The sequence below is a fragment of the Sorex araneus genome, chromosome 11, assembly GCF_027595985.1.
Source record: "Sorex araneus isolate mSorAra2 chromosome 11, mSorAra2.pri, whole genome shotgun sequence".
Lineage (NCBI taxonomy): Eukaryota > Metazoa > Chordata > Mammalia > Eulipotyphla > Soricidae > Sorex > Sorex araneus.
This window is the reverse complement of record NC_073312.1, coordinates 48,788,743-48,804,521: the sequence shown is the minus strand read 5'-3', so window position 1 is coordinate 48,804,521 and position 15,779 is coordinate 48,788,743. Positions and strand designations below refer to the sequence as shown.

General features: G+C 53.6%; 1 protein-coding gene across 2 annotated transcripts in view; it reads left to right on the top strand.

Moving 5' to 3' along the window:
- TXNRD2 (thioredoxin reductase 2) overlaps window positions 1–15,779 on the top strand; it is a 50,500-nt gene that overhangs the window by 6,585 nt on the left and 28,136 nt on the right. For both annotated transcript variants that reach the window (XM_055119370.1, XM_055119369.1), the window contains exons 3-8: window positions 7,488–7,544; window positions 8,253–8,397; window positions 8,851–8,925; window positions 9,769–9,847; window positions 10,229–10,291; window positions 14,135–14,205. In XM_055119370.1, the coding sequence (XP_054975345.1) occupies window positions 7,488–7,544; window positions 8,253–8,397; window positions 8,851–8,925; window positions 9,769–9,847; window positions 10,229–10,291; window positions 14,135–14,205 (490 nt within the window). The remainder of the gene's footprint in view (window positions 1–7,487; window positions 7,545–8,252; window positions 8,398–8,850; window positions 8,926–9,768; window positions 9,848–10,228; window positions 10,292–14,134; window positions 14,206–15,779) is intronic.

The window sequence follows — 15,779 nt, the reverse complement described above, 5'->3', positions numbered from 1 at the left end:
ACTTCTTTCTCATAACCTGATGACTCAAGCTCCATTTCTGATGCTGTTTGCACCCAGAACCCATCCCTGCTTGCTAATCTGTTGCCTGGGTCCATCATATCTTGTCCATTTACTCAGATGCGCGTTTGGGGCTTTCCAAAGGTCACTGTGAACTGTGCTGCTTGGAATAATTAACTGTGTGTGTTTACTTGGGCAAATATTTTACACTATCTTGGGTAGATGTCAAAAAGTGGAAATTCTGGATTATGTGATGTATTTATTTAGTTTTAGGGTTTTTTTTTTCCCCCTTTCTCTTTCTTTTTGTGTTGCCAGGGGTTGAGCCCAGATCTCCATGCATGCAAGGCAAGGGCTCTACTGCTGGGCCACATCCCCAAATCGAGCCTTTCATTTATTTCAATAGTATCTAGTCGTTCTCAGTCTTTTCTTTCAGGTCTTTCACATATTTTGTCAGGATAATCCCTCAAGGGTTCACATTTGTTAAATAACAGCGTTACTGATCTACATGTAGTATCTGCAGAAATCATCCATTTAGGGGCTGGAGTGATAGTAGATCAGGTAAGGCTCTTGCCTTGCACGTGACCGACTTGGGTTCAATCCCTGGCAACTCATTTGGTCCCCCGAGCCCGAGCAGGAGTGGCCCCTGAGCTCATAGCCAGAAGGACGCCCTGAGCATAGGCGGTGTGGGTCAAAAACCAAAACAAATAAAATGCATCGTTTATCCACTCATTTCTGCTATAGTCTCACTTGTATAACCACCACCCCAGTTAATTAGAGTGTTCCCATCAGCCCCCTCTCCTCTCCTCAGCCCCTGGTGGTCCTAATCCACTTCCTGTCTCTTTTGAATTTGTCTGTTCTAGAAATTTCATATAGATGAGTGATCTTCACTCATTGCTTTCTTTGTTGTTGATGGTGGTGGTGGTGCTAGGGGTCAAAGCCAAGGCCTCACACGTGCAAAGCATCCACTCTACCACTGAACTGCATCCCGCCTTACCATGGTGCTTTCAGCATTCATCTGTCAGGATTTCACCCTTTTTCATGACTGAATAGTGTCTACTGTAGGAATATTCCACACTTTGTCCACTTGTTCTTGATTGACACGTGGATTTCTCTCCACTTTTGGCTTTTGCAAGTCCTGCTGCTGTGATCACTGGTGTGTGTGCAGGCTTTTGTGTGGATGTGTATTTTCTCTGTGTGTATACCTAGGAGTGGAACTGCTCAGTTGTGAGAACTCAGTGCTTGACTTCTGGAGAAATTCCAGAACTGTTTTCCGAAGTGCGTGTTCCCACCAGCAGCAGCACCAGAGGGCTTGAGTTTCTCCACATCTCGACAGTGCTTGTCTGTGCTTGTCTGGCTGCCTCTGACGGTGCTGAAGTAGGTGGGAAGTGCAGTTCAGTATAGTTAACTTGCACTTTTCTAATCAGTGACATGAGGTATCTTTTCGTGTACATATTGGCCAGTTAATGTCCACAGAGAAAAGTCTATTCAGAACCTTTTATTTAAAAAAATTTTTTGGGGGGGCTGGAGAAATAACACAGCGGGTAGGGCATTTGCCTTGCATGCGGCTGACCCGGGTTTGATTCCCAGCATCCCATATGGTCCCCTGAGCACCGCCAGGAGTAATTCCTGAGTGCAGAGCCAGGAATAACCCCTGTGCATCACTGGGTGTGATCCAAAAAGAAAAAAAATTTTTTTTTTTTTGGTTTTTGGGCCACACCTAGTGGTGCTCAGGGTTTACTCTTGGCTCTGTGCTCAGGCATCACTCCTGGTGGTGCTCATTGTCAGCTGCATGGAAAGCAAGTGCCCTACCCTCTGTTCTATCCTCCGCCTCCTCTCCTGCCCATCTCTCCTGAGGTGGCAAATCTGTGGCCATCTTTGTCTTTGTCCTCGATTGTGGGATTCTGGTTGCTCTTTGAATTTCCTCTTTTGACGAGATGTTAGCCTCTGAGTAACATGGTGTGTGTTGTAGTTCTAAAATGCTGTTCTGGGCCAGAGCAATAGCACAGCGGTAGAGCATTCGCCTTGCATGCAGCCAACCTGGGTTCAATCCCTGGCATCTCATATGGCCTCCAGTGCACCACCAGAGGAATTGCTCAGGAGTAATTTCTGAGTGCAGAGCCAGGAGTAACCCCTGAGCATCACTGGGTGTGATCCGCAAAAAACAACAAAATAAGTCTTTATGTTGTAGTTCACTGAGCTTCTTGGGTCTATGGATTTGTAGGCTTTAGCAAGTTCTGAGGCTTTTCAACTATAATTCTTCAGATTCTCTCTCTGTTTCTCTCTCTGTTTCTCTCTCTCTCTCTCTCTCTCTCTCTCTCTCTCTCTCTCTCTCTCTCCTCCAAAAGTAAAGTCACTTTACTTTTGGTGACTTTAATTACATGTCACCTACTCTGCTGGAGGTTACATTTTATTGGAACTCATTTTAGAATAATTTCTTTTCTCTTTTTGGGTGGGTGGTGGGTGGAGGTCACATCCACTGGTACTCAAGGTTCTGTGCTCAGAGATCTTTCCCGGTGATGTGGCGAGCTCAGGGGACCATGAATGGTGCAGGGGATTGAGCCTGGGTTGGCCATGTGCAAGGCAAGTGCCTACCCATGTATGTGTCTCAGGCCCCTTTAGGGCGTTTTTTGTTGTTGCTGTTTTCTTTTTGGGTCACACTCAACAGTGCTCAGGGGTTACTCCTGGCTCTGCACTCAGGAATTACTCCTGGCAGTGCTTGGGGGGATGCCAGGGATTGAACTCGGGTCAGCCGAGTGCAAGGCAAATGCCCTACCCACTGTACTGTCACTCCGGCCCTAGGGCGGTTTCTGTACCTGTGTTTTCAGAGTCACTAACTCCTCAGTTCTGATCTACCATTCCTCAGTGTCTCAGTGTCCTCACGATTCCTCAATGCCTGATCTACCATTCATCCCCATCAAGAGATTGCATTTTTTTAAATTTTTGTCTTTGCAAGTTCAACTTAAGCCCTTTCTTATTTCTTTCATATTGCTTTTGACATTTGTGAATATGAGATACAGCTATAAGGTCAGTTTTCCTGCTCTATTTTTGCCAATTCTGACATCTGTAATAGTTCTTGATTAATTTCTGTTGAGCAGTATTTGCTTGCTCGCGCTCTTTTTTTGTGTGTATGAGATAGTATTTTACTTTATTAATTTTTTTATTTTATAAGGTAGTTCACAATATTTGATTACATTTAATATTCAAACACCAATCCCGCCACCATTATACCTTCCCACCACCATATTTGGGATGTTTTCATTCCAAACCCCAGTCCCTGTCTCAAAACAGAATCGAAATAATATATTTTGTATTGTTTGTTATGAAAAACCGCTGAGAATGTTACAAAAAAAGTATCCATAGATTGTTCTATTTTGACAGGGCCCATTAAGACCTTCTATAAGATATCACTAACATGTTGTTAAAGGTTGAGCGTTGTGAACTTTCGTATATGTATCTATAAATATATGTGTATGTCTATATGTATATTATATACATATTTCCCTCTATGATTGGTTATCTACTATTTGAGCCCCATCAAATGTGGTGTGGTACTGACCCAGAGTTCTCAGTCACAGTGTTCCGCATACCTGGGTTTTGTTGGACTTGTGTGAGGCTCTGCCCGAGCGTGTGGGGCGCGGCCTTGAGCATGGCGATGGTTGGCTTCTGGAGGTTTCGGCTGCTGGGCCTGGGTCCGTTGGGGCAGAGAGGGCTCTCACCCGTCCCCCTCTGGGTCGCCCCAAGTGAAGCAGCCTGGTGTGGGGTCCCATGGCATGGCTATGGCGAGCGTCATGCTATGCTCCCTTGGCTCTCTATTTTTGTTTGTTTAGTTTGGGGGCTACACCTGGCTCAGTGTTTGTCTGTAGGGGGTGAGGGTTGTGCTTGCAAGAGTTCAGTGGTCCATGTGGTGCCAAGCTCAAACTCAGGCTTCTCCCGTGCAAAACCTGATCCAGTCCTTTTGAGCTACTTCCCTGGCCTATTTTACTCTTGTTTTTTTTTTTTTTTTTTTTTTTTAGCTTTTTGGGTCACACCCGGCGATGCACAGGGGTTACTCCTGGCTCTGCACTCAGGAACTACTCCTGGCGGTGCTGGGGAGATCATATGGGATGCCGGGGATCGAACCCAGGTCGGCCGCGTGCAAGGCAAATGCCCTACCCGCTGTGCCATCGCTCCGGCCCCCTATTTTACTCTTTGTGAGTTTTATTTGCTGGGTTTTTTTGTATGTCTTATCATCTTAATTTTTTAAAATTTTTATTTATTTATTTATTTTTTCATTAAAGATTTTGTTTTGTGGGAGCTGGAGCAAAAGTACAGCAGGTAGGGCATTTGCCTTGCTCGCGGCCAACCCGGGTTCAATTCCCAGCACCCCATATGATTCCCCGAGCACTGCCAGGAGTAATTCCTGAGTGCAGAGCCAGGAGTAATCCTGAGCATTGCCGGGTGCGACCTGAAAAGCCAAAACCAAAAAATTTTGTTTTGTTTTGGGGCCACATCCAACAGTACTCAGAGATTACTCCCCGCTCTGCACTCAGGACTCACTCCTGGCAGGGTTTTGGGGGTCCATATGGGCACCAGGGATTGAATTTAGGTGGGTAGCATGCAAGGCAAATGCCCTACAGGTTGTACTATCTTTACGGCCTCTGGTCATTTTTAAAATTATTATTTTATTTATTTATTTATTCATTTATTTATTTTGTCTTTTTGGGTCACACCCGGAGATACACAGGGGTTGCTCCTGGCTCTGCACTCAGGAACTACTCCTGGCAGTGCTCAGGGGACCATATGGGATGCTGGGAATCGAACTCGGTTCGGCCGCATGCAAGGCAAATGCCCTACTCGTTGTGCTATCACTCCAGCCCCTCCTCTGGTCATTTTTAAAAGAATGATGGGCCATGCCCAGTGGTGCTGTGCAGGGGGCAGGTGAAGGGCGTCCAGACCACTCCTGGGGATGCTCAGCTGGATTGGGTGAGCCACAGGGCTCAGTGCTTCTGCCCAGTGGTGCTTGGACTCCACATGGCTCCACCTGGTGGTAGTCTGGGGTCCCTGCAGTGCAATTTGTCACACTCAGGCCCTCACACGTCGTTCATGGGTCCAGCCCGCGCTCCGACTTCATGCCTGGTAGTTTTGTTTCAGTGCCAGACACTTTGAACTTGTTGATTTCTAGGTATCTTTGTATTTCTAAAATGTTTTTTCCCTTCATGTTCTCGGCTGTAGATACATTATTAAGAGATTATCAATCCTTCTTATTTCTTCATTTTAAGATATGTTAGGTCTAGAGCTGTGCCTGGTCTAAGGCCTGTTATTCTCAAGCCAGGACTCGGAGCATCTTGGTGCTTTTACAACACCCCACCCCCCACCCCCCAGGCTGTGTTTTCTCCCGCTGTCTTCCAGGAGGAGGCGCTCTATCCTAATGTGAGCACCGTCCCCTCTGAGCCCCTGGAGATTTCTGTTTTTACATATATATATATATTTTTTATTTATTGAATCACTGTGAGAACAGTTACAAAGCTTTCAAGTTTAAGTCTTGGTCATACAATGATCAAGCACCCATCCCTTCACCAGTGCACATTTTCCACCACCAAGAACCCCAGTATACCTCCCATCCCACCCTCCACCCTGCCTGTGTGGCAGATGGTTTCCACTTTACTCTCTCTCTACTTTGATTACATTCAATATTTTGATAAAAGACCCACCACTATTATTTGGAATTTCCCCCAACAATCAGACCTGCCGAAAAGGCATCATTCGGTAGTTTGTTTTCTATTGCTTATTATGAAGAGGATATGATGTCGCATGACTGAAGTAGCAGCTGCACAATTTTGGATTTCCGATATTTTAGTAATAAGTCTCGAGCCATTCGTGGGCGGCAAGTCGGGGCCTCATTGGGGCGGGGAGAAGGGCCGGTTCCACTCCCCCATCCCGTGAAGTCCCTCTTGTCTCGTCACTGCAGTCTCATAGCTGGCTCTGAAAGATGGCGGCCAGTGTGCCACGGGGGGAGAAGGGGGCAGAAGGGACAGACACCTTTTCCCACCCAGGGTGGCATGGTGCCGTAGTTTAATGCTCAGTCCAGATGCATTTCTGCCCAAAGTCGCTGGGTCCTGAGATTGGTGGTGTGCCTCTGGGATCATGGTCGTTCAGGAGCCGAAGGAGCTGTTTGTGGGCGGCAACTCAGGGCCTCCTTGAGTGAGCCCTGGAGGTTTCTCATGCTCTTGCACACCTGCCACCTCCCTGCTCTTCTGTGCCATGAACTCTAGGGGGTCTCATCTCCTAGCACGGCCCCCCAACTCTGCTGTGGCTGCTTGCTTTGGCGACATCCCAGTGACTGTCTAGTTGTGCACCTACATCGTGCCTTTGCTGTCGCAGTGCATGCTTGGGCCTTCATTTTCAATTTCTTGCAACTGTTGTTTCACGTACTATGCCTGGATTTTGGCTGCTTTTAGTGGAAGGTATACATCGTCCCGGTTGTACCTTCATGCTCAGACAGGGGGGCCAGATACCCACTGTATGAAGACTCCCCCAGATCCCCACTGTGTGAAGACTGAAATGCATTTAGAGGATGCATTTCAGTCCTGCACTGGAATCTCAGTTGAGCACGGTGGGTTTGAAACGGGGACTTTAAAAACTTTTGTTCTGAATCCAGCTTCGGAAAGCCATGAACATACCCCATCATACCATTCTCATCTATTGTCATTTCTGGCTACTCCCAGTGGTGCTTGGGGGACTCTGAGTGTCGAGGGCCAGACCCAGAGCTTCCACGTGCAAAGCCTCCCCGCCCTTGGAGCCATCTCCCTGGCCCTCTTATTACTACGTTTCTATTTTTTCACTCCCACCGTTGACTGTGTTCATTGTTTGTCAGGCTGATCGGGAGTGGCACGCTCGCCTGGCTCAGACCCTGGGACCTATAGCCCTGGGGGGGCTCTGCTGGTGATCAGAGGGAAGCTGGGGACTCCAGGCGGGAGAGCTGGTCTGCCCTCCTTCGGGCGCTCACTGCCCCTCAACCTGCCATTTATGTCCGAGCTTGAGTAGCTTTTGCCTGAGAGCAGGGCAGCAGCTGCCCAGCTGGGGACTCTGATGAGGGTCGATGTCACTCAGGTGTGGTCCCTGGGGCAGCAGACAGGATGTGAGCGGGGGCTGGGGGGCTCCAAATCCCCGGTCTCCCTGGGGTGTGGGCATGTGCGAGTCACTTGCCTGCATGCTCTGCGTGGGAGCCAAGTTCCCGCTGAATGTCTGCACTGGAGCTGGGAGGCCTGGGTGGGGGTGGGCTGGGGGGGGGCCCTGGTCCGTGCTGCCACCCAGGGTGGGGACTGGAGGGCTCCCAGCTGTGCTCACATCTCACCGTAAGTGCCAGCCGGCAGCGGGGGTGTCTGTAGGCACAGCTGTAGGTACAGCAGCACTCACCGGGGCCCTTCCCCACCCTCTTCTGTAACCTTCTGGGCTCCCGAGCGCCTCAGCTCACGCTCACGCCCACCTGTTCCTTTCTCTTCTCTCGGCAGCTGCTCAGCTGGGCAAGAAGGTGGCGGTGCTGGACTATGTGGACCCTTCCCCCCGAGGTAGGCAGCCCGAACCCAGCACGTGTCCTGGCCAAGGAAAAGGCTGGGGACCCTATTCCTGGGTAGGAGGAGGGCGGCTGAGTCCAGAAGCTTCCCCATGTCTGTCCTGCATTCCCGAAGGCTGCCCTGCACCCGAGTCAGCTGCCCGCACAGCAGGCTACTTAGAACACTGCCGGGACAGAGACCGTGGGAAGGGAATGAGGTCTCTGAGCCCTTCTCCTCACCCGTCATTTCACCTTACATTCAGGTTGCCACACACCTGCCGATGCAGTTGAGGACTGTCTGCTCCTCACGGCATGAGTCACTCACTTTCAAGTGGCCCTGGACATAATTCTGAGCATGGCGGGGTTCATCCGGGCTGTGTCTGAGTGATGCTCCGTGACATCACTCATGCTGGAAGGAACCCCAGCCCTGCGGCACGGGCGCCACCCAGGTGTCCCTGGCCCTCAGTTATTTAACTTAGTTAACCAATCTTTTCATTAACTTGATTTGGGGGCCACCCCCGGCGATGCTCAGGACTGACTCCTGGCTCTGTGCTCAGGGATCACTTCTGGTGGGCTCGAGGGACCAGGTGGGATGCCAGGGTTGAGCCTGGGTCAGCCGCTAGTTCACTCTGCCCACTCTACTGTCTCTTCATCCCCCTTATCTCATTCCATTTCATTTCATTTTGCCTTCTCACTCTAAAATGTGCTCTTCCCGATGGGCCAGGTACCCGCTGGGGGCTTGGCGGCACCTGTGTGAATGTCGGCTGCATTCCCAAGAAGCTGATGCACCAGGCGGCGCTGCTGGGGGGCATGCTGCAGGACGCCCCTCACTACGGCTGGGAGGTGGCCCCGCCAGTGCAGCACGACTGGTGAGGAGCGCGCCCCGGGTGCCACACCAGCCAGCAGGTGGCTTCTGCGTGAGCTGCAGCCCCTTTGGTGATGTCTGGGCTCGTTTGGGGGGATCACCAGTGGGGGCTGTGGGGTTGCTGCTCCATCGACTCTGTGGTGCCCTGGGGTACCGTTGTGTACCTGCAGTACACAGGCGGCTCCCCACAAAGGCCCTTGGGGTCGTGTCGGGGGCATCTCAGGCTCTGCAGGTCTCCGGCACCAGGCCTGCGGCAAGGCCAGTGCCTCATGCTGTGGCCCCAAACTCCCCCCACCCTATTTCTCTGAGTCCAAAGGACTCAGCCTTAGGGACTGAGGTGGGGACAGCGGTCCTGTCTGCCGCCTTTAGACGCTCGGCCCCTGGTCGGCTGTGTCACCCCGACAGGCAGCTTTTCTGCTGTTTTTATTGCTTCATGTTTCATTTTGTGAACCAACAGGAGGAAAATGGCGGAAGCTGTTCAGAACCACGTGAAGTCCCTAAATTGGGGACACCGGGTCCAGCTGCAGGACAGGTACTCAAGCCTCCGGGACCTCCTCGGGGCTATTTCCCACCCCGGCAAGTGGTCCCTCCCTGGGGGCTCACAGCAGCAGGTAGACGAGAGGCCCAGAGAGTGGGGCTGGGGGCTGAGTGAGGCAACAGAGGGGACAAGAGCCCTGGGAGCAGGAGACCCCGGCGGGCTGGCCCCTCATACAGCGAGGAGTGAGGGGCACGTTGGCAGCTCCCTGGGGGCTCCTGATGTGGAGCTCCGAGCACGGCGGGGGCCTCCCAGAGCCAGCTCCTTCTCGGGGTTGCCCTGCCAGGACCCGCCCCAGTTACATGAAGGAGCCCACGGGGCCCCTTGAGGCTGCTGCAGAGAGAGGCCTAGACAGTGCCCGGCGGACCCCAGGTTCTCACGCCATGAACCCCATAACTCACCCCATCTGGCTCTATGAGCTCCACACCTCCTGAGACACCCCAGGCCCCCACTCAATTTGCAGAGGAAATGTGTGAAAATCCTAGTGTTAGTTTTGGTTCAGGGTGGGCCACACCAGGTAGTGCCCAGTGGTTACACCAGGCTGTGTATGTGTGTGTGTGTTGTGTGTGTGTGTGTGTGTATTATCTGTGTGTGGTGTGTGTATTATCTGTGGGGGGGGGTATGTGTGTGTATGTGGTGTGTGTGTGGTGTGGTGTGTGTGTGTGTGTGTGTGTGTGTGTGTGTGTGTATATATCATCTGTGTGTGTCTGTGTGTGTGTGTGTATGGGAGGGGGTTGTTCCCAGCGGTGTGTGGGAAGGTCCATGTCACACGGGGATGGAATCCAGACTTCCTACCCGGGAGCTCTCTCTGGCCCTGAACATCCCATTTGTATCTTGCAGAAAAGTCAAGTACTTTAACCTGAAAGCCAGATTCATCGACAAGCACACAGTCTGCGGGGTCGCAAAAGGTGGGAAAGAGGTAAGTGCCTCGCTGGGCCGTCCCGGCCCCTGGCAACCCTGTGCTCCTGAGTCTAGCTTGGTGGCCATTCTCATGAGTGATGAGACATGGCACCCAGGCCTGCTTGCAGGCGCGATGGTCCCAGCAGGCTGGTGCCTGGCCCCTGCAGGCTTTGTGGACTCCAGGAGGGCCAACCCCTGCAGGGGGCTCTGTAGACAGAATCAAGTGCTTGGAGGAAGGATGTCTCCTACCCTCTTGTTGGGGGTCCCTGGCCAGACTCCCTGTTCCCAGGGACCTCTGAGCCACCAGCTGGACAGCTGCACCGTGAGGCCATTGAAGTGGAGGCATGGCCTTGGGCAGGGCTGCAGCCTCCTCTGACCGCACTTACTCACCTCTCCCCAGACGCTGCTCTCGGCCCAGCACATCGTCATTGCCACCGGAGGGCGGCCCAGGTACCCTGAGCAGGTGAGTGTTTCCGGCCTGGAGCTGGGGGGGGCGGGGAGGGCGGGGTGGTCCTTCTTGGTCTCCTACAGTTCACTGTCCTCAAGCCTTCTGGGTCATGAAATGTTCCCTTTATCACGGTGGCTTGGGTGGGAGGGGTTCACACCTAGTGCTGCTCTGGACTTACTCCTGGCTTTGTGCTCAGGGATCACTCCTGATGGTGCTGGGGATCAGACTGGGATTGGCCACCTGAAAGGCAAACACCCTACCCATTGTACTGTCTCTTAGGCCCCTGGAAATGCACACTCTTAAAGGGTCCCATTCAGTTTTACAAAGTAATGTGCTTATCAGCACCGTTACATAACTCCAGAACACTTTTTTCACTCCAGCTCCCCCCTCCCTTTTTTTTTTTGTTTTGTTTTGTTTTGTTTGTTTTTGGGCCATACTCAGAGATGCTCAGGGGTAACTCCTGGCTCTGCACTCAGAAATTACCCCCGATGGGGGACCATATGGGATATCGGGGATTGAACCCAGGTTGGGTTGGCTGCTTGCCTGGGTGGTTGGCACACCCTACTTGCTGTGCCATTACTCTGGTCCCAAATGGCCCCCCTCCCCCACCCTCCTTTTTGGTGGTACTGGAGAGCCAGCCCAGGTCCTCACACATGTAGGCATGTACTCTGTTGCTGACCCACATCCCTGACACCCCCAAACCTGGCACTCATTAGTAGAAACTGTCCATTCACTGCTCTCCCCGTCCCCTGGCAGCCACTAGTCCACTCTCAGTCTCTGTGGATGCTCACCATGAGACTTTGGGACTAGCTTCTCCTAGTGCGTTGGTTTGGGGGCTGGTTTGTGTTGTGACAACTATTGTAGCTTCATTCCTTTTTGTGATTGAATAGTGTTTCTTTGTGTGTGGGTGGACTACATTTTGTCCATGGTCTGTTGATAGGTGTTGGGGGCTGATGGCACTTCTGGCTATTATGGACACTGCCATCTGCATAGGCGTGACGTGGACCTCAGCTTTTACTTCTCTTGGCTCTGTATCAAGTAGCGAAGGGTAATATAGGGTCACCATATCTCACCTTTTTAGGAGCTGCCTGGGTGATTTCCAAAGTGGCCGCACCGTCTCTCATTCCTGCCAGCGATGTATGAATGTTGGCCTCCCATGCTCTCAGCATTCTTGTCATTTTTGTTGGAAACAGCATATTGCACATAGTAGAAAATGTTCATTCTGGCAATGAGATTCTTCTGTCACAGTGGGACCTTGTATGTTGTTGCCTGTGGGGGATTTTTTTGTTTCTTTTTGTTTTTGGGCCACACCCAGTGATGCTCAGCTCAACTCCTGACTCTGAACTTAGGAACCACTCTTGGCGGTGGCTGGGGGACCATAAGGGATACTGGGGATGGAACCCAGATCGGCTGTGTGCAAGGCAAACAGCCGTGTTGGGGATTTTTCTGAACTGCCTCTGTGAAAGCTGTTCTTTGTTGTGCGAGACCAGTTGCATCTTCAGGCTTAGCCACTGTGTGCAGGGACCTTTGCCATCTGCGGAAGACTGGCTGGAAGTTTTAAAATTTTTAAGCTCCCTGACTGGCTGGAATTTTGTTTTAAGCCCCAGGAATCAAAGGGTCTCTCAGTCTCTGCGGGGGAGCCTCTGTGGGCACTCGGGCGCACACCTTCAGCTCTCAGCCAGACAGGCAGAACTCTGCCTTCGCCCTCACTTCCTGCGTGCGCGGGGCCTCAAAGCCACGCCGTGAGCGTGCAGACCTTCCGTGGCCTGTCTCCCGGGGGGGCTCGGTTTCCTGCCTGGGCTGGGCTTGCACCGGGCCCCAGAACACGGCAGAGCTTTTCACAGCCCCCGTGGACATCTCATTTCTCAGTTTTTCCTTTTAAGCGTTTGGTGCGTCTGTTGGTTGCTTCCACTGTTATCCATCACTCCATGCTGCTAAGTCGCTGGGCCCATGCTCCCCGGGGAGAGGCTGTCAGCACAGGCGGGTTGGAGCGAGGTCAGCGAAGACAAGCCTATTGAGTGGGGTCTTCCAGGAAACCAGCAGGCAGGTCACACGATGACTGTTCCCGGGGAAGGAGGCTTTGAAAGGGCGCCGGCTCTGGTCTGCTCTCTCCGGAACACTCATTTTTCAAGACTGCTGCGGTGCTGGGGGATGGGACGAGACTTAGTGAAAAAGCCACAGACTCACTGGCTGACCAAGTCTCCACCATTTTTCTTGACTAAATGTTTCCCCGTGTGGCTGCAAGCCTTCAGCTAATTCTCAGGGTTCGGGAAAGGTTGAATCTGACCCTTTGGGCTGTTTTTTGTTTTTTCATTTTTTGGTGGGGACTGGGGGGTACTAACTTTGTGGAACCATTTTTGCTCTCACCTGTGGCTCCATTGAATGCAGCCTGGGGTTTCTCTGCCCGTTCTCCCATGAGGAAGAGGCTTTAGGGTGAAGACACTAGTGGGGTGTCTGGTAGGAAGGGGGAGCAGAGAGGTTTGGCTGAGGCCACTTTCTCACTGGCCTCCCCAGGGCTGCAGGTGGGACTTGTTGCCATGAACCCTTGGCCCCATGCAGGCCACACTGAGGCCCCTGAGGCCCGCAGGTCACGGGCAGGAGGCCGCTGTGTTGGGGGGCCACACTGGCACTGCTCCCGGGGTCACTCCCGCCAGCCCTGGCCAGCCGTGTGCAGCTGAGATGGAGCCCGGGCCTCTTGCTTGCAGAGCCGCACTCCCGCCCTTGAGCCCTGCCCGCGGGCCGGGAGGCTGCTCCTTCCTGAGACTGGAAGGAGTTCGTGGGTGGCGGAAGAACAGGAGAGCGGTTTTCTCTCTTTCTTCCCTCGGTGTTTCTTTCTCTCAGGAACTTCCATTCCACTTCTGCATTTCCTCTGGAAATGGGCGGCAGGAGGCGGGCACCTCCTTGGAGTGCCAGCCAGTAAGAGCACGTCGTAGAGCTCATGCACAGGGGCCTCGAGCAGGCCGAGGGAAGGCGGTCAGGGCAGTACAGCAGAGGGGGGCAGAATGGGTGACTCCCTGCGGGTTGCCGCTGCCTCTGCTGAAGCCTTGGGCACTAGGAGGCTCCTTGCAGCTCCTCTGTGCTCTGGGCAGTGCTGCGTCGTGCCCATGCCAGGGGACTCTGCAGCTAGCTGCCAGTGTGTCTGCCCACCTGGAGGCAGATGAAGCCAGAAGCCAGCTGTGGGTGCTGGGGGCCCGGGGGCCTGGGTGGGGCCTGGTTCTGTCTGCTCTACTGCGCTGTTGCCTTGCCCACCCTCTGGGCAGCTGCCAAGACCTGATGGTGGTTTTTAAATCCTTTAATTTTTCAGACTTTTGCCTTTTCTTTGCGAAAACTCAAAAAAGGTTGGTGGTTTTGTTTTGCCAATTGGAATCGTGAACTCAGAAGTCCCTGTCCTCGTCCTCAGCACGTCTTACTCTCACGGGCCACCGGGGGTTGCTTATCCCCCCATGTCTGCCCACCAGGGGCTGCTCTTCAGCCTCTGCCCATGAATGGGTCATCCATTTAGCACAGTGACCATTGGTGTTGGCCCTCAAGGCTGCCCGGCCCCACCCAGCCTTTAACCTCACCCTCTCCATGTCCCCACCCCTGCTCCCTCCCTGAGCCCTGGGTCTGGGTCCTGGAAACAGGGAGGGGGGAACACTGGTCTCACCTGGGCTCCCCTACCACGCTGCATGTCTCCCAAGTGCTGAGCACAGTCACCTGTCCCCAGAGGCCACAGTTAAGAGAAGACATCCAAGGAGCAGGAAGTGCACCATATACAGGCCGAGACTGTATGGCTGCCTGTGTCTGTAAAAAGTGTGTTTCCCTGTGGAGGAAGGACCCGGCCCAGTGATGCTTCTCTTGTGTTGCCCCCTCGGACAGATCGAAGGGGCCCTGGAATATGGAATCACCAGCGATGACATCTTCTGGCTGAAGGAATCTCCGGGGAAGACGTAAGTCGGGGCTCAGGGTGTGGGGGAGGCACCGCTCTCTGTTCCCCAATAATAGAAACCTCAGTGCTATTTTGAGCCCTGTGTTGGTGGCCCCACCCTCAGAGGTGGGGGGAGGAAAATGAGCCAGGGACAGAGCGCAGGGTGGGAATGCACACCGAGTCGGCAGGGCCGCGGACACATGGTGTGCTAAGCCCATCTGGGTGTGCTGACACACGCCCGGAGCTGGAGCCAGAGGACAGAGGTGAAGGCACTTGTCTTGGATGTGGTCGACCCGGGTCCCATCCCCAACTTCACCGCATATGGTTCCCTGAGCTGGCCAGGTGTGCGGAGCCAGGCCTAAGCCCTGAGCACCGCCGGGTGTGGCCTCAAAGCAAAGCGAAAACCAAGTGACTTGGCCACTTGGTGTTGTGGACAGTGGTTTTCCAAGTGTTACCAGGAACCCCTGCATCTCAGAGTCACTTGTCAGAGACATCAGGGAGAGCTGACCGGCAGCCCCAGATATTAAAGAAGACCCCCCGCCCTGCCCTCCTGCCCCGCCTTCCTGCCTCCTTATCGCCCTGGATCTCCCTCAGCTCCATCACAGGCCCCAGTGGCCTGAGAAACCACAGTGTGGGAGATGTGCAGGGTGGGGTATGCACTCCCGAACAGCATGCTAGGTGTGTCCTCTGTGCCTGCAGGACGGGCTGTGAAGGGCTTCAGCTCTAGGCTTCCTACACATGCGGTGCCTGGCTGCTTCATGCACACAGAGACCGGGGAGGCCACCAGAGGGCAGCAGAGGCCTGCCGGTCCGCCATGTGTCAGGGACTGGACCTTTTGCAGGGAGTGTGGGGACATGAGTGTGTCCCCTTGAGAGTCTCCTGGTTGGGGTAGGGCTCCCCCCACCCCCACCCCCACCAGTGCCTGTGCTGTGGTTCCTCTTTCAACCGTTCCTGAGCTGGTGGCTCCTGTTATTTTCATCATCCTGAAACATTGCCTGGAAACCCGCGGTGAGCGTTTCACATCCGCTCACCTACCACTTCCCTTGGCCAGTCTTCCCAGCAGGGGCGCTGCCAAGGTGCAGAGCGGCAGGGGCTGGTGCCCTTCACACCTTCTTGGGCTGGTCCACGGCCCTCCTGCAGGCCGTGCCCCCCCCTCACATGCCCTCCTGCCTGGGCAGGGAAGGGGAAGGAGCTGCCTGCCTCGTCCCTCCCAGCAGCTCTGCCCGCTGCCTCCCTCCGTTCCCTCTGGTGGTGGTCTGTCTCTGGCGACAGTTCCTCTTCTGTATTTTGTGCCCCCACGCCCTGACCCCTTGGTCACTGCTGACCCTGTGGTGATAGGTTCATGCACCCGCCCAGCTGTGTACTGTGTACTCGCCAGGCTCGTGGCGCTCGTGCACACTTAGTTGCCTCTGAGTGGTGGCATTTGGCTGGGGATCACGGCCTTTTTTTTCCCGCTTTTTGGGTCACACCTGGCATTGCACAGGGGTTACTCCAGGCTCTGCATTCAGTAATTACTCCTCGTGTTGCTCGGGGGACCATATGGGATGCTGGGAATTGAACCTGGGTCAGCCTCGTGCAAGGCAAACGCCCTACCCG